The sequence below is a fragment of the Numida meleagris genome, chromosome 13, assembly GCF_002078875.1.
Source record: "Numida meleagris isolate 19003 breed g44 Domestic line chromosome 13, NumMel1.0, whole genome shotgun sequence".
Taxonomy (NCBI): Eukaryota; Metazoa; Chordata; class Aves; order Galliformes; family Numididae; genus Numida; species Numida meleagris.
Genome location: NC_034421.1, coordinates 4048116 through 4071168, shown reverse-complemented (window position 1 = coordinate 4071168; position 23053 = coordinate 4048116). Strand labels below are relative to the sequence as shown.

The window sequence follows — 23053 nt, the reverse complement described above, 5'->3', positions numbered from 1 at the left end:
TTTTCCAAGGGCTGCACGTTGTGGGGCTGCTCAGATGTATTTCAGAAGCAGTAAGATGGGCAGATCCACACTCAAAAGCATGCACACTGACACCCTTAATGCTCCAATACAGCCCTGTTCGCTGTCACTGGACCTCTCCTACCCAGGTACCAAAACTCAGTGCTCTGCCTGTTACCAGCTTGGATACCCTGCCACGTGACATGAGTCTGAGGAAAGGAGCAATCTGGTCTCCCCTAATTGGAGAAGCCCAACCTCCTATGGGAGGACTGCTGGAGACAGCCAGGTTCCAGTAGGGAATAACCCTTTCTTCAGGGTGTGGAATTATGTGTTGATTTACAAGATTGTGCAGACCAGAGTCAGAGAAATGGGAACATTTCCCAGCATACAATGGACCAGTGGAAGTCGATACAAGGCCAGCGTGAAGAACAACTCTCTCACCTTGTGAAAGATGATGGAGAGGGAGTCTAATTGAAGCCAAAATGAAAGATAAACAGACAAGCATACCTCGGTGGAAAAGAAGGGATAGGCACTGCATCAAATTTTTAAGGGTATTAAGGTCATGAAAAATTGTAAATAAAAGCAGACGCTATTGAAACCCAATGGTAACAGGCCCAGCTTCTCTGCTTAGTGCTGGGATGTTTTCCAGTATCGTTTAGGTGTATTCTCACCTTCTGGAGAGGTACACAGAGGGATGCTGGTGGCTAAAGGAGAAGAGACTGCATTCACCACACGTATTGGAAAAAAACACTGAAATGAACCAAGGACGAGAAATGGATACTCCTTCCATGGACCCAGCCTCGAGGAGGTTATCTGCCAATGCCATTTTTTCAAACCAAGGAGGCAATCACATTCTGAGGAAATCTCTATGGATATGACTTATTCATGAAGAACCTTTATAAACTGGCAAGCGAATCAAGCAGAAGTAATTCTCATCCTCTCCTTCGCCACCTCTTTCAGTGGTGAAAACACCGGTGCTGTGATTACCAAACTTTTAACATGGAGATCAGCTTTTCCAATGAGCCATGTGCAATCCAGGATGTTCCCGGGGCAGACACAATCTGATGTAAAAAAAGTTAGCGTGTTCACATTACAATCCCTAAACCACGGCGGATGTCACAAAGCAGTACCGTGAAACAGAACCTGTAAACAAATGTTGCATATTTTGAACCTGAAGGCCGTGGTTCTACTTAGCTAATAAAAGCCTAAAATTGGCTATCACGTTGCATACTGAGATTATCCATCACGAGACTGAGAACACCTGACCCAGAAGTAAAGCTCTTACAAAATTGTAAGACTGCCTCTGGAAAGGGCATACAGGTGGTTAAAGCAGGGAGGGGAAAATAATAAAATAAGCTTTTGTTCTGTATTTCTTGTGAATCCACAAGGATATGCTCGCACGCAGGCAGCCCATCAGTCAGCAGGGACAGACCTGTGAGCAGGAGCAGCGAGAGTTTGCACTGGGGATGCGCAAACAAACAGACAGGCGTAAACCTACAGCGGAAATCCCTTCTCCCTTACAAGGTAAATTAGGGATAGTTCCACTAAAGCTAGTGGAGCTAACCCGGTGTGAGGCTTGTATGAGCGAGAGCAGCGTCAGCTCTGGTGAGTGCAGCACTCACTCCCAGGAGTATACATGAGATGGTGAAGAACTGCAGTGTTTGATAGAAGCTCGGCTCCTCTCTCACCTGCAGCAGGAGTGGGAGCAGCACTGCATGGGGAAGTGCTGCTCTCAGTTCTCTCAAGAAGTCTGTCCATGAGACAGGCAACATTACCCATTTTAGACCATCTCCCTGATTCCCAAGAGCCCTCCTCCTCCGTTTACAGGTACATTTCTCTCATTATAACTTATTAATCCTAAATGTTAATATCATAATGCTGTAAGTTCACGGCAGCAGACAAAAGCACCCACTTAATGTTCACTAACAGCAAGATCTACTAAAGTCTAATAAGCACCAACAACTCCTTCTCCTCCACTGAAGTCAAGAGAGCGTATCTAATTATTGGGGTGAATCTTCACTGGGTTTCCATACACCAAAAGTTAAAAACCGTACCACAAAAAGTCAATCTGAGCAGGTGAGATCTGCCACTGAGATAACCTCTCACTGCCGATATTGAAGCAGGTCAGGTGGTTGACCCCCACGTGAGTTTAATTTAGGATTTACAGGCTGCAGTGCTCAGGGAACCCCAGGGAGGCCTTGGAGGACTGTGATCTCATGGTCCCGGGGAGCGAGAGTCTAAATGTACATCTAAGCTTCGGAGTGAAAGTCTTCTCCTCACTCATTTTGCAGTCATAGTGCCTGTGAATTCATTTCTGCTGTCTGTCCTATGCCGCTGACATCACGCCTGTGTCTGGATTGCTGCGGCCACCATGTTCTAGAATTATTGCTAATTCATACTAAAAATTGCAACTTTCTATGCTTTTGATCTACAACAGGCAACCTGAAACACCTCCAGTGCCATGATTGACGATGGGTACAGCAAACAGATGTCAGAAAAGAAAACCAACTGTGTTTCTCCACAGCTGGCTTCACAGCAAAGCTGTGCAGAGGAGGCAATGCTGCGGGGAGCTGAGACCTGTACAGAAAAGCCTATGACATTTTGCTCACACACCCTGGGATGAAGAAAAACAAGCAGAGCAGGACCGTGCAGTTAGAAAGAACACAGATTTGGCTGGAAATATCCTTTAGTCAAAAATACTCCAGCTCCAGAAGGTGTCTGCTTGAACGTGAGTTACCAACCTGGGGCTTCCCCACTTTCTTACCAGGGCGATTTATGGTCCGTTTTACTTTACTACTGATGGCTCATGTTTTCGAAAGGAAGGTTAATTTCTTTGCTTTTAATGGAGTAGCTCTGCTGCTAGCGCAGTCAGGCTTTGCATACGCGATCAGGCTTTCCATCCCTCTGCCCTCTGTGCAGGGATGCCCCCGCACCAAGCTCTTCACGGGCCATGGAACACTGCAGCAGAACCGCCAGCCGCCCGTTTGTCCTACCACTCCCACTGCTGCTCGCACCAACTGCAGAACAAAGGCAAGAGTCCAGATGGTGAAGCTGAGAATGGATAGCTGTCTGTCTCAGGCTATGGTCAGTGCTGAAAATCGACATGAAATTGTTAGGGTTTGAGACAAAAGTTCGTCATTTGGGCAAAACATCGCATGATAATTGCAGTCCCACACCACCCACACCAGCAAGAACAGTGGAAGAGGTGAGGAAGCTCAGATGATCAACATCTGATTTTATTTTTGCTTGGACGGAAACATCTTTCCCACATTGAGATGTGATAAAAAGAGGCAATTAAACCAGAGCTAAGCAGGAGCTGATGCACTGTATAAAGCATTGTGCTGTACCAAAGGCTGCTTATGACCAATATTAACAACTTAATGAGCTGTTAATGAGGCGCACATTCAGCTTTTACTTGCAGCATGAAAACATTGCAAATCATTTTAGGGAGCTTCTGGATAGTCAATGGAGAATTAAAGATGTCAAATAAGCCCATCAAATCTATGTCTCAATCTGGACACTGCTTTCCAGTGCATTCTCTTAAAATTCCTTTTCCTCTATGGCAGAATAACTTGCTTTGACAGCAGTACGGCTCTCACTTAGACTTTGCTTCCTTCTGCCTTGACATTAGATTTCAGTCTCCAGAGAGCTGCAGGGATGTCTTTTTGACGTGTTGACATTAAGGACACTTCTTCCACGGACTCACACTGGCACGGTTACTTTCTGTTTTACCATTATAAGATCAGCTACTGAGCTAAGTTATCAAAACTGGAAGTTTAATTATGAAACCTTCGTGCTCATCTATAAACAAATTAAGAACTTAAAATTACCCTTTGAAAATAGCTAGTTGGAGTAGGAAAGCGAGCTCAGGTTTATCTAGAAAATTCATATCCATAATTCCCCAGCAGTGCAGCTCCACCAGTAACAAGCAACAACTAATGCTCTAATGTAGACACATTTTAGTTTGTTATTTTTTACTGTTCTGTCATAGCCCTGCAGGATTAGATAATGCGACTGAGTGCTATCTATACTGCTATTACCACCACTGGAGCCGAATTGATGGGAACAACAAATCCACACTGGACTTGCTGCAATCAAGCCCCACATGGAAACCACGTATACAGTGAGTCTGGAGTTTAAAACCCACCTTGAAACAGTGATGTGAGATACTCAATGGCTCTCTGAAAGGGAATGCTGTTGGGGTACATGGGATATAATCATAACAGCTTACAGCAGTGCAAGAGAAGCTGAAAGGTTTATTTTCTGTTTGGAGTGGGAAAGGTCTCCTCATTTTTTCTCACCCCACCATCTTCCTATAGTTTTCCTTCCTTGCTCTGATCTGACTTTACTCTGCCTTTTTTTAGCATATTTTTGGTGAACTTGGCTTGGATCTTTAACTCCAAGCTCAGTGGAGAACTCATGTCTTAAGGAGCAGAGAATTGGGAACAGGATGAAAACCCAGGGTCACGCCTGGAGCAGGGCATTCCTATTTATTGCAACAGCTCTGCAGATTCTTAACGCTGAAGTTAAGGGAAAAATGAAAATCTACGTTTGAAACAGCTGGCCACCCCCCAAAAGTAGCCTTTTGCTGATGTTTAGAAGAGCCGACAAGCAAAATGCAAATACCTTAACATATCACAGGTGTGATGCTGTTAAAGTGCCACGGGAGGTCAACCCCTTTATTTAAAGTGGGAGACAATGAAGCCTGTGATTTATTGTACTTGTTTCCCTTAGCTTCCTCCCTCCCCTTTTGTTTATCAAGGGAAGATGCTGTCCCTAGGCTGACAGGTTTTAAGACTACTGCAGTGTGAAATGGCCACAACAATCCTTCCCTGCCCTCCTCCAGTGGTGGCTGGGATGGAAATGCCCACCCAGCTCTTCCAGCCGTGCCAGCAGCGATGCACAGCTATCTGCATAGGCACAGCCAGCCACGGAGGGACAGGGCGCGCGTGTCCCAGACAGATAGGAGAAAACAGCCAAAGGGCCACAGCAGTCTGATTGAGGCTGCCAGCTTGAATGTGTTGAAATGTTGTCATTCCTCTTGTAGGCTGTTAACAAGGAGGCACAGGGGACTTCTCTGTGCAGCATCTTCTCAGCTGCACTGCGGGCAGAGAAGGAGAAACAGTTCCATGCTATAGGAAGGGGGGGCCGAGGTAGTGCTGAGGGTCTCCTTCTCCACAAAGCAACCTATAATGGGTAGGAGAGACCACACAGGTTACTCTGTGTGAGCACACAACACCCACACAAGGAGAGAAAAACACTCAAGGACAAAGCAGCCTCGTTCCAACAACATTCTCCAGCATTAGCAGGAGAGACAGAGGGGCACTGCCTGAAAAAGAAACAACCAGGTTGGAAGGGACACAAGTTCTTTGCTAGAAGCAGCTCACAAAGGGAAGTCAGTCTTTGTTTTCCTTAGCATGGCTCCTTCTATTTTGTCTTCTCCTCTCCAACACAAAATCACGGCTTTGGGTCTTGGAGCTTTCCAGATAGTTTCTGCTCCTCGCCTGCAAAACACTGGCAGCTCCGAGTACATCCCCTACTGTAACTGCAGGGCAGAGCCTCCATCCTCGCTCCAGGTGTGGGCACACAAAACTGACTTTGGGAGCTCCAGGAACAGCTGTGGAGATGCAGGCAGAAGGGCAGATGGAACAGCAAGAAGAGGAATATTTGCTTTGGCCTCTGTGAGCTTTGCACCAAGGGGTAAATTCATGTTTTTGTAGAGGATAAGAGAAGAGAAGTGGTCAACTCTGTCCCAGTCCTGCTCCCTTCTAAGCTGAGGTTTCACTCTGATGAAAGCGAGATGGGCAGGAAACCTGCCTTCCTGAAAGATGATGTTAGTAACCAGGGCAGTGCTTTAGTGGAGGACTTCTAAGGAAGTGGATCTCTGTCTGCCAGTGCTTTGCTCCTTCCCCTTCCCTTTGCAGAATGGGCTCTCAGAGATCATTATTAAAGAGAACAACAACAACAACAACAAACCAGCCTCATCAGTTCCTGCAAATTCTGAAGGTCACCAATGCCACCATCAGTTATAACGGCACACATCACTCCCTCTTCAGACAAATGGACTTACAACCTATTTAAAGGCAAGCGTCTCTCAGAGCACTTCACCCCTTCTGCTACCTCCTCTCTATACACACACGCTCTCCTCCAGCAGCAGCTGCTGGAAGAAATTATGAATTCCATTATTTTTCATCCAGAACAGCTTTGCAGTATATGAGAGAAGCACTGGAGGCTGCAGGCTCGTTAGCGCAGGATTTGTATTGCCGCCTTCCATTTTATTCACCAGCCCAAATTAGGTGAAGCATGCCTGCCCCAAACCTGTGCTTTCTGTTTAATTAAAATGCAGGTGGTGGACTACCCTGAACTCCAGAGCCCACCATACAATCAGACAGCGACAGTGACCCGGTAGAATAATGCTCTTGATGTAGGGGCTGCTCTAACAGAGCCTTAATTTCAGTCAAGCAGAACAGCACCTCTGGTAGCAGCTGCATTTAGGGCCAGGATGATGATCAGCACAGCTTCTTTCTGCCTTCCCAATCAAAGCCAGAGTCCCTGACAGCTGAACTGCTCGATGAATTAACCAGGCGAGAAGGGGGCTTGCTGAGGGGCTGCAGCTCTCTTCTTGTTGCTGCGGGTGGCAGCTTTCAATTTTTTTTTTTTGCTGTTTGTCAGGAGATGCACGTGGTTCTCTAATGAGCAGGGCAGAGCTGCAGCCAGATATAAACAGGCAATGTTCTGCGAATCTCCTCCATGCAGGAGAGGTATGCAGGGCTCAAAGCAGGTGAGGGAGGGCTGGCTCTGCTCAGACCTGTCAGTGCAGCATAGGGGTGGTTTATACTCCACATCAGGGAGGTTTGGAAACACACAGACGTGGAGCCTTTGCTGGGCTGTTTCATCAGATGGGACAAAACTGGTGCAATGAGGAAAAAAGTTTTGCTGCACCTACTGCAAAAGATACCAACCAAACCAAACCTAAACCTGCTTGCATCCATCCCCTTAAATCACCTGGCATCTCAACCCAGCTACTTGGGCCTGGTTGTTCTCTCCTGGAATCTCTACTTGCCCTAGGCCCATGCCTGTGAGAGCTGAGCGCTTGGGATGCTGCTTTGGGAAAAGCTCAACAGTGTGCTTGAAGGAAACTCCCGGATTCGGGGCTTTTTCCTTGTTTGGTCTGCAAAACTGCCAGAAGGTTGGTTTTAATGGTGTATTTTTTTTTGTATGTGTGTTAGGGAACCCCATCGCCTACTTGAGTTTGTCTTGTAAAAATCCAGACACAATGATAGGAACATCTTCAAATCTCACAAGGGAGAGTGCAAGAGCAATGAAAGGGTTGGGGATGCTCATCCTCCTGCACTGTTTATCTGGCTGGCTGTTTGCTGCTCCCATCCCACACAGCACACCAACCATCAGTATGATTTCTGGATGCTTCATGCTGTACAAAACACTGCAGACCCCACAGAAATGGGTATTTCCCCTGAAATGTTACCTAAAGTGTTCTTTTACCTAAAACCACCACATTCGCCCAAAGGTGTGTGCTGTATATTCCTTTTTACAACTGCAAGGAATCTTCTTACACCTACTAGAATTAGTGCAACCCTTTCAGCACAATGAAGCATCATTTAGCAGTACTTGGGCATAAATTATCCCTCAGGACAGGGACTGGTCCGCTTCAGTCACTTTGTGTTCAGTGCTACGCTCACGTTGCCAGTGGTTTTTGTTTACTGCCAAGGTTTTCTCTACTTTTTACATGGGTGTCCCATCATCAAAGCTAAGCGGCCCCATTTTTTTCCAGCTTGCTACTTATCCGACTTTACCATGGGTAAGAACATCAAGCAAACAATAACAACAAAAAACGTGCATTTCTACAGCGCACTTTAACTCAAAAGTGTCACAAATCAATTTAAAACTTAAATTGCAGCACCAGTTCCCATCACTTTGCTCACAGTATAAATCACAGCCAGCTCTGGAGGTGGAAGAGGCAGTTATATAACAAAGCAAAATAACTTCACACTACAAGTGTGAAGATCTGCAGGAAGATCCTATGTTCATCACTTCTACTGCATGAACCCAGATTGTCCCCAACCAGAGGTAGAGTCAGGATCTCTCAAAACTGCGCTGAGTCACATTACAACCTCAGAAACACCAGCCCTGCCTGTGCAAGAAAGTCTTAGAATAAGTAAGGTTGGAAACGACCTCTAAGACCACCAAAGTTCATCTGTTGTCCCATCCCCACCATGACACAAAACCACATCTGTCAGTGCCACATCTCAGCAGATCTTGAACACCTCCAGGGATGGTGACCCCACCACTCCCTGGGCAGCCCGTTTTCATCCCAAGTTTGGCCTCTTCCATTGCCATATTTCCCATCTGAGCTGCAATGAAGAAGACTTGTGCTGTGTGGTTAACATACATGACACACCAGCACCTCCTTCTTTTCCCCAGCTGATTTTCTGTGCTCTGTACATGTGTAGAAATGCGGCTGTTGGCTCAGTGTGCGGCAGGGAGATATTTTGTTCTGAAACAAAAATCTATTTTGAAGCCAGATACAGTTGGCTCCACTTGGGGCTTCCTTTGCTGCAGTTACAGAAAGACACTGGAGCAGCAGCAAACTAGAAAACACGTAAGTACTGCCAGCTGTCTCCAGAACCATGCTACTCTGATTAATTTATGACGTTTTCAAAGGAAGATAGTGACTGTTATACGCTATTTGAAATGCAAAGGTGAAGCAATATTAAAAAGAAGTGGGCTTTACTTAGTTTTGAGCAACAGAATCTGTAGTGAATGATAATAAATCATATTAGCTCTGAGTTTGCTAACTTTTACATCTTAGCCTTGAGACAGAAGAACAAAAGTGCAATCAGATCTGATCCCAGCAGCAGACTGAACAACAGGAGGGAGTGTGTTGCCTATTCTTGTTTTAAGCTTCAAAAGATGTTGCTGCAGAAATTGATACCATAACTAACAGCCATTTCAGCGCCAGCCTCTCTCCAGCTGGGGTCACTGTAAATCCCGCATCGCCACCGGGCTGAGAGGAAGACATCAGCTATTCCAGCCCTCCACTGTTCCACTGGAGCCATTGAGAAGGACAGGCTCAGCTGCAGGTTATCTCTGCTCCACCAAATCACTTCTTTCACAAAGCATCCAGAGGAGTGCCTAGTTAACTCTCTTGTCCTGATGTCTGCCTCTGGCCTTCTAATGGAGGGATTTAAAATGGATCGGCAAGTTACACTTCATAAATACAGCCTGAATTCATGCACTACATCCATAATAAGTAGCAGCATGAATAGTGCCACTGCACCACGGCTTCTGCAGAGCCTGATGCAGGGGTAGAAATCTGCATGTTCTCTAGAGTAATCTTCATCCGAGGCTCCAGAGCTAGCATTAAACTGGACACAATGTCTTCTTGACTTCAAGAGCATAAAAATACAGCAAGATGTGGTGCACAGGCAGTGTCTCTACACAGACAGCGATAAAACGAAAGAACCAGCTTCCCAAGTCTCCCTTGTTTTGTAGTTTTGTTTCTTTTCCCTTGTGGCTTTCCTATGCTCTACTTTTTACTTCTTTAACTTGAGTCAATTTTTCCCTCAAGCTAATTTGGTATGAACAGTCATCCTCCTGCAACTCCAAAAAGGATTTTCTCTTTTTCTTTCGAATGCACCTTCTTCCCTTATTCCTGTAGACCAACTGGCTTTGAAAAAGGCAAGGAGCTACTGGTGCCAACCTATGCCAGGAGAGGATGCTACAGAAAACTGATAGTGATAATGATGAAGTCGTTTCCCAATATTTGGAGAATACTAGAACTTGCTGACAATAAAAAAAATATAAACCTGTTTTACCTACCTGCTTCACCCACAAACACTTCCACTGGCGTGCTGGTAGGGCTCTCACCAATGACATTATATGCTGTCATTAACACTTCATATCTCTTGTATTTCTTCAACTCTGAAAATGTAAATTATATTATATATTATTATTTATAGTGTATTACAGTATTGACCTGTCTTAGTCTCCATCACTTCTTCATCACCACACCTCTCTCATGAAATACTGCATTAGAACAGCACAATGGTGTGGTATCTACTTCCATCATTCCTCAACACATTCATCACAGTAGGCTCTGCATAATTACGAAAGATCTTTGCTATGAGATGACAGAATTTTCCAGTATCTTCACTGTGTTGCTCCAGTAAGAAGGATCACTCCTGACAATTAACTAGCTAGGAGAATATCTCTGGGTCATTCCTGATGACAAGGGAAAAGACGGGACTTTGAATGCGGAACACGTGGGCTCATTTTGATCTCTACTGGTAGGAATGAATGTGTCTTCAAGCCTTTGCCTAACCCCAGAGACTTCCATCCAGGGGTCATTTGGCAGCTGCATTGCTCAAGATTGTCGCTGCTGCGACGGGATCCAGAGGACACCCTGCAGTAGGGAAGCTGAAGTCCCATTCGAAGTACTGCATGCGTATCTTTCTCCCTCAAAGTGAACATGGTTTAAATATCAATCACAAAGAGAAAGAAGAATTTGAAGTGTGGGCTCCATTTGGCCATCACAGAACCAATTTCTTTGCTAACATAGAAACTACTCTTACAGATGAGGTAGGAAAATAAAAGCAGCGTGAAAAAAGCAAGAAAACCCAATGGTATGGGGGCGATTAATAGATGTAAATGAGGGTGGAATAGAACCATGTCAACATCACTGGGAAGGCAGCAGCTGAGCAGCTTTGGATTTTACTTTTCTATGATGGAAGAATCAATCCTAACAGAAATATTTATCATCTAAAATATTTAACAGTGAAATTAAAGTAAGAAAGAAATCAATAATATAAATTGCTGTATTTAAATGAGCTCAGAATTGATTAAGACATGCATGGCCAGGGGTACAAATTTCTCCCTTTGCCAATAATTTTCTCTGTTATCTATGAATCACATTGTACCTTTCTCTCTGAGGCTGACAGAATGCTATCGGTTTGGTGAGGTTCAATAAGTCTAATCATGCTGGTCCTTCAAGTTTTACTTTCATGGAAATATTTACAAGTGCCTTGCTCCTATGTCTGACTCAGAGTTCAGCCTCGTTTCCTAGTCTCGGGTATAGAATAAATGATAACCAATACGTCACTAACTTTTTGCCAGTCCATTAATAAATAATAAAAAAAAAAGTAAGATATATAGCTCTTGATTAGAATTTCAGTACTAGGCAGCTGGTACAGAGAAAGTTTAATTGCTGCCATGAAAAGCCACAAGGGAGATTTTAGTGTTAACTGGATGTGGAAGAAAATGGAACATACGAGAGTTCATGCATGCAAGTTTCAGTGGGGATAGGGCTTCTTTTTTTTTAGCCCAGCACAATCTGTGACTCAAAAGCCTTGGGCAAAACCTATCTAGTGAACCATCATCACCACAAAGCAACTTGCCTTTTAACTCTGTCGAATGCTATTTTATTCATTTCCAATTGAAAACACCTCTAGAGATGCATATAAATTCATTGGGCCCTCTCTAAACTGGCCTCATACTCTAAGGAATGCTTGAGCACTGCAATGCTTGAATCGTAGACTAATGATGTGATACAGCTAAACTCAGATGGACTGCAAAATATGTAGCAAGCAAATCAAAATTCATTTAGCATCAGCAATGCTGGATTGTTACAGTCAACAATGTTTTACCTTCCCAGCAGCCGCAGTTTTACAACCACTACCTACTTGCATCATCAATGTCTTTTGATGTAGGGAAAGCAAAGGCTTAAAGAAAAAGAAACTCAGGAAAACAGAATCATTAATTTGTGTTGATTTCTGCCAGATCCACTGAGGACAACTGCAGGAATTTGCCTATACTGTATTTTGAACCATTACAAAGAGTCTCATCTAAAGGCAGTGTGCACTTACGTGTTAATTCATACGTCGTTAATGCAGAGCTGCTGTTCACTGTCTTGAAGCTGCTTTGGGCTATTCAGGGTAAGCAAAGCAGAAAGCTTGTTACAGTGCAAGGAAACAGTTATTGCAAATGATGTACAGCAGAGACAGAGGCAAATGATGCAGCACACACATACACAGTTTGAGCTTTAGGACTATACCTCGAAGGGCAATAAAACCACATCACTCCTGTAACACATCAAAAGTATCTCACTCACATGGGTTTTTCATTTCCTCCTCAAACAGAGAATTGCACAAATATACAGCACAGAAATGTTCTGACTCTTAGATTAAACAGAATAAATGAGTGAAAAGGAAACAGTTTCTAAGGGGGAAACTAAACACTGCACAGCATTCTTAGGTCTCAACATGCAAAATTTGAAACATGGAGAGCTGGAGGGTAAAGACTTGGAACATGGGCCACAAAGAGCAAACACTTACAGTAGCATAGGACCCGTTTCTTTAAATGTATGTTAGATTTCCCACAGTTTCACTTACAGAATTCAACATTCCTGCTGTGAATGAACCACAGTAATATGCTAAGCAGTGTAAAACTGCAGGTCAGTGAGGAACGAGGGTGCACTAAGTGAGAATTGTCATATTATGAGGAGAAAGAGGGAAATTTCTCTTATAATACTTGTCTCCAATCCTTATTTTTCCCTCTTGTCTCCCTGGAGAAGCAGAGCAAGGTGTTTTCTACTATACAGCTATTAGCAGCATAGCTGCAGGGCCAGCAAGAAGGGGGAAGAGAGGAAACCAGTAGGTATTACAAGCTTCCTGGCTTAAAAGACTAGAGAGCAACCAAAGTCATTATTTTATGATGAGATACACAGCTCATCATTCAGCTCTTGCCTGGAAAAAAAGCCTTGTGCATGCCTACACCTGGAGGAGCTGTACATGTCTGCTCTGGTTTAACCTCTGAGAGCTCCCAGAGCCCTCATTCAGGACTGACGATGTAAATGAGGTCACAGATGGATGCTGATGCTACATTTAATACATCCACCTTTCCCACATTCACACCAAAATCATTCTTGCTTTTGTAGAAACCATTTTTATGGATTCAGAGAAATGTGGGAGATGATGTAAGACGTTAAAGTAGCCTTAGACATATTCTGCTGCTCTTAGAGTCTCATCTTACTTTGAATGTTCCACTGACATCAAGCAGGACAAAAGCTGGTCCTGCTGTGAGCACCTCTCACTGCTAGGCCAGTTACCGAGCGCTCACATCTTCACCTCCCATCACCTTATTCTGCCTATTCTTCCCTCTGATTTCCTTTCTACCCTTTGTCTGAGCCCTTTTCACTTTTTTCCATTGTTCCCTTCCCTCTCCACCTTCCTTCCAAATAAATCCCAGCAACTACCACAGCAAGCATGCACGTTCTTGCTCATTTTTGCTATTTTCTTCCAAAATAAGGAAAAAACTTCAAAATTTTACAAGTGCTATTTAAGATTTCTCCTCAGCTGCTTTCCTCTACTGCAAAAAGAAAAACAAAAGGTCAATTATAAAAACTATTAGAAAATAGCAGGCTGAGGGAAATGAAGTCCCTCTCTTTTTTGTCTGACGGCAGAAAAAGTCTACCAGTGTAATCGTGGGGACACAGAAAGCAGGAAATCAGAGGGTACATGGAGGACAGAACATCGATTCAAGCACGCTGGCACAGATTAGAGTGCACCATTACGAGCGATGCTGATCAGACAGAAGTTATTAGCATTTTCCAGCATCTTCACCTTGACTGGGTGAAATCTAAATTATCTCCAGCACTTTGGGCATAATGGTGCTTTCTTTCCATAGGTAGGAGCGCACATAGCATCTGGTCTAAAGACAAATCCCAGGATATGATAGCATCTAAAACACAGGCTTACGTGTGAGCTCGGCTCTTAAAGCCGAGGGGTTCTTGACAGCTTTGGATTCGGTTGCAGACCCGGTGTCGTAATCCAGCTCCCGGTAGTAGATCCGGTACCCCAGCAGCAGCCCGTTCAGACTCTCCGCTTTGGGTGGCTGAAAAACGTTCACATGAAGAATGTCCTCGTTAAGATGTGCATGGCAACAAGCACAAATTTGTGGGATAAAGAATATAAATCACGGATAACCGAAAACGCACACCGCTGGTTACCAACACGGCAAACCAGTGCTTCACTTTGGAGATGATAAAAGTAAATTATTTTGTCACAGACAAGATCTGTAGTGGATGGATTGTCATAGAGCATTCTTCATTTAACAGTGTTTACCTTTAAAGTAACCAAGAACCATCTGAAAAGTAACGAACCATTCTGTGGCTCATTAGGATGATGAAAACAGCTGCCAGAGAGGCTTTAGAGAGGAGTCGCAGCATGATGAACTCTGGTGTGTTGCACTGGTTGAGGTCCATGGGAAAACCCAGACCTCCTCCATAGCAGCTTGGAGCAGTAGAGGATGTTCAGCACTGAGCTGGCCCAAATACATGCTTTGTTCCTTTGGAACATGCTAGTAGAAGCTCAAAGACATCCAAAGGATTCTTCAGTGGTCCCTCGCATCTTCCTCCAGTTACAGACATACAACCAGTCCACTGAAAGGAATTTTCTGTCTGAACGGCTTACTTAAATAAAGACGAGCAAAGGGGTTCTTCATGTTTGGGAAAAAATGACATTCATGAGTCTAATGCAGGCTACGAACTGCACAGAAGAAAAGATGCCCTGAGCCATTTATCTTCTAAAGATTCTTGTACTGAAACTTAAGGGGCTGAAAGGATAAATGAAAAGGATTTTAATGATGACCTTGCCTTTAATCCAGGAAGATTCCTAGCAGTCTAGAGAACTTTACTACAGAAACCTTCAGTCCATCATTAAAAAATTAACCACTGGTGTGATACCCTGTTACAGTACAAGGTAATACCAAGTGTAATTCTAATGAAGAAAGTAAGAAGCATATTTTTTACAAGAAAGGAGGCAGATATTCAATAATAACCTGACTCTGCTTCCTGAAATGACAAGAATCTTCCACCCCTTCCTTAGAACAGCAGAAAGAAAGAGGATGGTCCTGGCTCATTCTATGTAAAAGATTTTTCTTTGGGCAAGGACTGAAGAATTAAGTAGAAAGACTGTAGTGCATGGAAGCCAAAAAAGAAAAGTACGTGATCCAGAGTTTATGAAAGCCACCAAGCTACCGAGAGAAGGAGCAGAAACTGCTCCTGGAAGAAGCCTGCTTCTTTTGCAGTTGTCCTGCCCTGAACCTGCTGAAAGCAATCAAAAAATTCCCAGGGTCTTGCTTTACTTGCTCTCCTTCATCATGATGTTTCATGCCTATTATAGCACCCCATCCTTCGCAGAAGCTTTGGCCACCTTTCACTGCTGTTCAGCAATTGCATTACAGACTGACCTAGGAACACAAGGTTGTGAGATTGAGAACCTTCAAGGTGGGGCCTTCAGAAGACAACTCCAAGTCCTTTTCACAGTAAAGCTCCACCAGAAAACAAGCTATTTTTTCTGCTTCCCAGTATTTCTTTGGAAAGATATTCCACTACTCGGGTGGTTAGAAACCTTCGTTTAATTTCTGATCTAAATAATTCATAGTGAGTCTATAACCATTTGATCCTCTGCTAACATTGCCTTTTGGATTACATTGTTCTTCTCCTTATGGGGTCTTTACTCCCGGGCTGTATTCTAAAAAGAACAACTATATTTCCCTCTCAGACTCCGTTTTACAAGGTAAATAAATCAACCTCTTGTCCTACAGCCTTTTCTAGCCACAGGCCAGATCCCTTGCGCAAGGGACTGAACAAACAGACCCCAGGAAGTGACAGCTTCTTCCATGGCTGAAAATGTTCTCCTCTGCAAGATGCAGATGAGATATTGCTTACTGGTAATTACGAGCTCATGTAGCATTTTTTTTTAATTAAAAAAAACAACAACACAAAAGTTGAAAGTGGAAATCCTACAGAGTCTTAAAAGGAAAACACTACTGAAGCTGTTCCTCCCTACTCTGCCACACAGCTGCTAACAGACAGAGCCTAATTCCTCATTGTGGTATAACACTGATAGGTTGATAGCGAGCATTGTTTTCTTACGCTTTCATGTGATTCTCCATTTTCCCTCTTCTTTAAATTTAGGAGGAAAGCTCAGAAAATAAATGGCTTGAAATCTGTCTTTCTCCTTGCCATACAAACGATGCCTCTTTCCTGAAAAGGGTACTCTGCTAAAAGGTCAGGTCTTCCCCTTCCTATCTGTCTCTCGCGGACAGAACACTGCTTTTGATGTAATGGATTATTTAGGGTTTTGTATGGAGGCCTGAGGGATCTGCTGAAACAGGTAAAATGATTATGAGTGGCAGCCCATAACATTCTACAGGAGTAAGAGAAACAGTTTTGTGCTCTTGGAAGAAGAAAGAAAACAATGTAAGTTTGAATAATTGCTGTCTCTATGGCAGAAGCAGAACATACATAATCCTGATATTAACTATAACATCCTCCAGAACATTTGAAATAACCTTGCATTATTGATAGAGCAGACCTCAATGGAAATTACTTATTTTCTCCCTACTTTAAATTTAAAAATAATGGACTGATTGGACCAAGCAGCTGAAAGCACAGATAGTGCATCTAGAGTTTGTTCCGTGAATTATTAACACAGCTCCAAGTTAAAAATTTAGCTTTGCTTGGAAATCTACTCTCCCATTTAGCTTGACTGCTGTTTTCAGTTTACATTATTTCTTAAACACTGCTGTGAAACAACTTCTTAATTGGAGGCTATTGTGGGACTTGAAGATTTTTGTTTATTTGAAAAATACAGTGCGGCTGAATTACCGGGATCTATTAATATACATGCAGTAATGACATATAATCGCCCACAACTCCCTTGAGATGGCTCTGGCACAACAACCCCATTTCATTTTCATGAACTAAAAAGCATCCAATTACCTAAACAACCACCTATTTCACATTAACTACACACCAATAATCAGTCAATTGGGGGAATGTTTATTTCCACGGCACACCGTGCCTCACATCCTCTTTGTCGCCCTTCCCTAAACCTTTCCCTTCACTGTGGGCTTTATTTGGAGGTGGGGCAACAGATTTAAGTCTCTCCACAACTCCTTTGGTAAAACTGTTCAACATGCCTCCTATTTGCTCAACATGCTGTAAGCAATGATGTTACGTAGCGTTAAGCTGCGTGAACTTGGGCCAGCAACCCCGCAGTACAGCCAGGCGTATTTTTAAAGTGCTGCTCCATAGCAATAAACAGACCCTCATACATATATTTTTTTCCAGTATGCAAGGAGCCCCATCTGTACTGTAAACGCGTTAGGCACATTTTTCACTATAATACAATCTGTCCAAAGCTATCCTTACTGTGTGCGTGGGACATCGTCTCGGGAGCAGGGTGGGCAGAGGCTTTCCAGAGCAGGCTATGGATAACGTGCAGTACCCCACTGGGTTCCCTCTCTTAATGCTTACTCCACAAAAAGAAGCCTCAGGCAGTGGGTCACAAAATGTTCCAGCGTATCCCAGGAGGCCAGTTTTGGATGGAAAGATAAAGGAAGGCACAGGAAGTGTGTGTATAAAATGCAGACTCGGCACGAATACTTTCATATCCAGCTCAGAGATATTACAGACAGCTGAAACTTGCTTTTCTTTTCTCTGAAGACATCTTAGTTTTTTTAGCCCTCAAAGAGCCAAGAGGGCATGCGGAGCCCCTCAAAGGTACGAACAGGATCTCAGGCACAGCATACACCTCGGATTACTTTGGCAGCTGAAGGAGGCAGTGCGCAATGTGAACAACAGAGCTTTTGATTACCTGATCTCTGCCGGTGCTACACACCGCTAAATGCTCTCAGTGTAAAGATGCACCTCTATTGATATCAACAAGAGGACAGGTGAATCTGTACAAGCTGTAATCTCAGGCACCTTGGCAGAAACTCTCACCTCTCAAGCTTTCCCCCATGGGACACAAAGCAAAGGCAGCAGCCAGAAATTTCCATCACTGAAATAAATGCCCAGATCAGGAAAACAAGGAAGTAACTGCAGTCCTTCAACTTTACTATGCTCCTTCCAGCTCAGAAAAAACAGCCATTGCAATGCACCATTAAGGCCGACAGGTCAACACCAATGAAAAACATCACGATTTTGCATTTCACCTACCTGCCACTGCACAAGGACAGATGAAGTGGTGTGGGGAGTGACCAGCACAGAACCGGGGGGCTCATCTGGGACTGAAAGAGAAAAAGAAGTAACCAAAGCAGTTAGAGCAATGGGAGAGAAATGGGAAGCTCATTCACCAAAATTTTCCATCCCAGTTTCTACATGGTGGGTCTCAAAAGCAGTGCCAGGGATCTGAATATTGCAACCCAGGCAGAAGCCAGCCACTTCCCACCCATCCCCGCTCTACCTGAAGCCTTGGCAACTTGAGGAGGAACAAGAGAAAAGCTCAGGGCATAAATCTGGAGAAAGCTGCTCACAGCAGCTGCTCACAAGCAGTTGGATACAAATTCACCAGGAATTTTAACCAGCTGAATGCGTGCTGCAAAGTGTGAGCAAATTGCTCCCAAATTTTCCATGGCATTTGTGGCACAGCTGGGGCAAGCCCACTGCTTTTGGGAGTCCGTCATGTAGTCACGGATTATTTCAATCAGGACAACTTGATTTACTATGGATTAACCCATTCCTGTGCTTATGGCCTGTAACACATCTGCACACTCTCCAGCAGCTCAAGTACAAAGGAGGGAACGCTTATCAGGAGCTGACAGCCCTCTGCAGTGCAATGCTCTGGTGGCAGCACCAGGTTTGCTCAGCAGAATAAATGTTCACAGTTTGTTAAGGAGGTGAGAAGCTTTCACAGGGTTTCCCTCTTGCATTGTGAGGAGGCCAAGCACAACTCTGGATTCACTGCAGCTAAATTCAAAGAGAATTGAAAATAAAATTTTAAATTCCAAAACATTGAGTCAGTATTGCCTCAACAGTACAGGTTACAACCTGCACCGTACAGCAGATATTGTTCAGGAAGGTGGAGAGCTGAGATGCCTTTAAAAGGCTGCTAGGCACATCTTTTCTTCAAGTACTATGCAGGGCCTTGTTTAAATCAGGATACTCGTGAGATCTGCCCTCTGGTCTTGTAATTTCAACGTCACAGTCTTTAAACATTCTTGTCTCTCCTTGTGCCATATTAAGCACTAATTCTAAGCACTGTATATAGATGTGTACCCCAATATTACCCTATTTCCCAGACCAAGGGTAAATACAGATCCCTTGTCACACTTTGCAGAGCTCCTTTCCCCACTAGTAGTCCCATTCAAGACACTGGAGCTACTTCTGCATTCAAGCAGTGCCTTTCTACAATCAAGGAATTAGAAGCTGATCTCTAAGGCTAAAAATAAAAGCCTTGTCAATGTCATTCACAGTTTATTAGTCCTGATCTGCGGGATTAAATGCTCATGTTTCCAGGAGCCTGGTGCTCTTTCTTACTTATACCTCAGCAATTTTGCCGTATTGCAGACTGATGTGGATTGTGAGTGAAAACAATTGAAGAAACTTCTTCAAATGTATGCATGGTAGTACATTTATTTTTAATGATCTCTTGTAAATTATTCAATTTCTGCAAAGATAATGGTTAGTGCAGAGTTTGGAAGCCAATCAAACTGAGTTTAATTCCATTTGGAGACTCCTGAAAGTATGATTCATTCAGAGTGCACAGCAGGACACTTAAGGCTGCCTGCTATTAATTCAGCCCAATCTCGTTACTACCTGTTATCAATCTCCTAAGAACAAACCTGCATTTGATGTTGGATTTTTACTCTGGTCACAGTAGAGAACACATTGCAGTGGACCCAGGGGCACATCCAAGCACCCATCCCATGGCAATGTCCCCACGTGTGCCTGTCCCCATGCTCACCGTCCTGCAGCGTTGTCACCGCCTCTGTCTCGGCGCTGAAGTCGCTGTCCCCGATGTCATTGGTCGCTTTCACACGCAACTTGTAAGAGGTGAACGGGTTCAAGCTGTGGGATGGAAAAGTGAGGCCGAGGGGTGAAATCTCCATGCACCATCACAAATTGCTTCCCCATGAGCCTCTACTTCTATAGCCTAGGAGCCTGCCCACTGGCAAAAGAAGCCATCGGAGCAGCTTCTCTTCCCCACATCACCTTTTGTTTGTGGCCTCCCCCAAGTTCCTCATGAAGCAATGCTGTTTGCACCCTTACTGCCATCAGCATCCTCTCAGATTGCTTTTGGCTTGGGTTCTTGAAAGCACACATGGATTCATTGGAGGAGGTCCACAGGAGGGCATGGGGATGCTCAGAGGTTGGAGCAACTGTGGGGACAGGCTGAGAGCTGGGGGTGTTCAGTCTGGGGAAGAGATTTTGCACGGTCTGATAGTGATAGAAAAAGCAGGAATTGTTTTAAACTAAAAGAGGGTAGATTTAGATCAGATGTGAGGGGAAAATGGTTCACTCAGAGGGCAGTGAGGCACTGGCACTGCTGCCCGGAGCAGTGGGTGCCCCATCCCTGGAGGTGCCCAAGGCCATGGATGGGCCCAGGGCAGCCTGAGCTGTGGAGGGCAGCCAGCCCACGGCAGGGGAGGGGTTGTGGGGCTGTGAGGTCCCTTCCAACTCAACCATTCTGGGATTCTCTGATCTTTAGGATTTCTTCCAACCCAACCATTCTAAGGTTCTGTAACTCATAGCTGAATCCAAAAAAACAGCCAATAAGGTGCAGCCCATAGAGCAACCTCTGACTGCTGTGCTGCATGGGGATGCAAAGACTGGCTTTCATGGCAAAGCAGAAGCTTCGTCAGAGACATTCTCTGAACACACAGCGCTCTGCCCATCCCTGCTGCACAGAGCAGGACAGGCACGGAGGAGGCCGGTGACGTGGCTGGGCCAGCGGTGAGTCAGGATGCAGCGGGCTCCAGAATTCGCACCACCGCCTTCTGACTAATCCTCTGGAGCATGCTGCATGATCAGTGCATTTTATTCCTACTGCATCTTAAATTAATGTTATTACCTGGATTATTTAATAAAGTCAGTAACAACAGGTTCCCTGCAGCTCTTTTTATCGATGCAGTGCTTTAAGATATGCAAAGAGCGATTTCCAGCTGACATAACCTTAGCAGAGATCCTTCTGGCGTGGCTTGGCAGGGCGGTGCGGGGGAGGCTGCCTTTAGTTCACAGGCAGAGACTAGAAATGCAGAGCTGTAAGTTATGGGGGATTTATCTGATTAATTGGAAGTGTCTAGCCACCAGCTGGCAGATGTAACACTGACTACAACCCAAGTAAAGCTACTTGTAAGGAATGATTAAATATCGAGGGATAATGCATTCTGATGGGCAGCACTCTAGCATCACGCATAGTACTTTCCTGGACTTTCAGGGGAAAATGCTTTTAGCCATAGTGGGGAGAGGAACGCTTTCAGCAGTGCTGCCCTATTAGGACACTGTTAATTATGGACAGCAACTTCAATAATTTGGATCATCTTTCTTGAAATCAAGATCTTTTCAGTAATGCCAACATCAAGCCTAAAGGATTAGGCTGGTCTCCTTGATTTTAGAGGTTTTGACTGGAAAAATACTGGGTATAATTCAGGGATATAACACTTGCAGGGTTAATGAATCAGGTTTATATTTATAATACAATTGTCAAGTTTTCTTTTTTTCTGCAGACAGACAAAACGATCCCAATGTAGCCATATCTTCTGGCACATGACCAGAGAGCAGCCATATGTCACAGCTACTGATGGTTTTATAACAGAGCTGCAAAATCCAAATCTCAATGCTTTGAACAGTGTATTCTGAAAAAGCTCATGGCCTTTTAGAGATAATCTGATTTGTACTAGCTGGTCAATAGAGTAAATGGACAGCAAAACAAGAACCTCCTCATAGACACTCAATTGCTTTTGTGGATGTTACAAGGACTTTAATTACAACAGCATTGCTGAGGAGATAATGAAGTCTGAATACCAAAGTTTAGACATTCTGATGCTATCTATAAACTTCAGTATGGAAAGTACAGATAAAAACGTTCCTTATTTCATCTGGAAAAGCTTATACAGAGATAATTGCAATGCAGCACTGAGAGTGGATCTTAGCATCAGGCACTACTGAAAGGATTTCTCACTAGTTGCGTTTTGCAGAGTACTGCGTAGTTACATTTGGTTTATCCTAAGCAGCGTTATCTTCCATGCAGAGCTTTCAGGAAGGACTTCAGAAAGATGCACTGCAATTCAACTGTAATTAGACTTCTTGCATGACCTTCTGTGAATCTCTCAATTGCTGCTCGTAACACCAACTCCAAAATGGAATCTGTGATGCTCCCTTAACCTGCCTCCCCCCAGAAGACTATAAGCCTCAGTGATGCTTGCTTTGGCTTCCAATCTGCCCTAAGTGGAAAGTGCAGGAATTCCTATGCTAGGCTGGGATCATCTGGTACCTCTCAATAATGCAGGACGTTGCCTCGTGGCTGATGGAAGAGGAGTAGGTTTGCCAGTCTCCGTTGGGCAGCTCTCGCACTTGGACAGTAAAATATCGTATGGGTGAAGATCCATCACTTCCAGGGACCCAATGCAACTGCAGGCTCCGCGATGACACGTCGGACTGGGGGGTGGTCAGCTGCCGGGGAGGGGCTGGGCGCTCTGCAATTGAACCACAGGGTGGTACTGCCTTGAGAGGCTATTCAAGCTAATATAAAACGTGACAGCGTAATTGGATTTTCATAGCGGTAATGCCACAGGAGATTGAACTTTTGGATTTGTCCCATGATGTATAAAAGCCATTCCCGTTCCTTTACCTTCTGCTGCAAAGGTGAGCAGTAAAACTGATTCTTATTTCCCTGTAAAAAAGGTCATCACTGAACCTGCACCTTTCTACCAGCAGATTTCAAACTTGCAAGGACCTTAACCTGGCAGGCTGAGAAGAACTGTTAGGATCATCAGCCAAGCAAACCAGAGAAGTCTTTAATGAAACCCCGGTGCGCTTCCAGCTGCAACTGCTCCTTGACAGAATTTGCCTGTAAACTTGTTCACTTTTTAACACCCGCTTACTGCTGTGTACCAGGGGATGGTGTGCTGTGTGCCACATGGCATTCTCATCCACCAGCTGCTCCCCACCCAGGGCACGATGAAGTGAATGAGATGGGCTGGAACAGGCTGGTGTGTGGCAGTGTCCAAGAGCACAACTTACGAACCACCC

At 44.3% G+C, this 23053-nt stretch overlaps 1 protein-coding gene across 12 annotated transcripts in view; it reads right to left on the bottom strand.

Annotated features, from left to right (window-relative positions):
• SDK1 (sidekick cell adhesion molecule 1) overlaps nt 1-23053 on the bottom strand; it is a 367601-nt gene that overhangs the window by 36157 nt on the left and 308391 nt on the right. For 11 of the 12 annotated variants that reach the window (XM_021412024.1, XM_021412018.1, XM_021412020.1 and 8 more), the window contains 6 exons: nt 22296-22497; nt 19767-19870; nt 18020-18090; nt 13770-13905; nt 11880-11939; nt 9838-9939 (listed from right to left, as the gene is read on the bottom strand). In XM_021412024.1, coding sequence (XP_021267699.1) covers nt 9838-9939; nt 11880-11939; nt 13770-13905; nt 18020-18090; nt 19767-19870; nt 22296-22497 — 675 coding nt within the window. The remainder of the gene's footprint in view (nt 1-9837; nt 9940-11879; nt 11940-13769; nt 13906-18019; nt 18091-19766; nt 19871-22295; nt 22498-23053) is intronic. The other variant, XM_021412022.1, reaches the window with a different exon arrangement.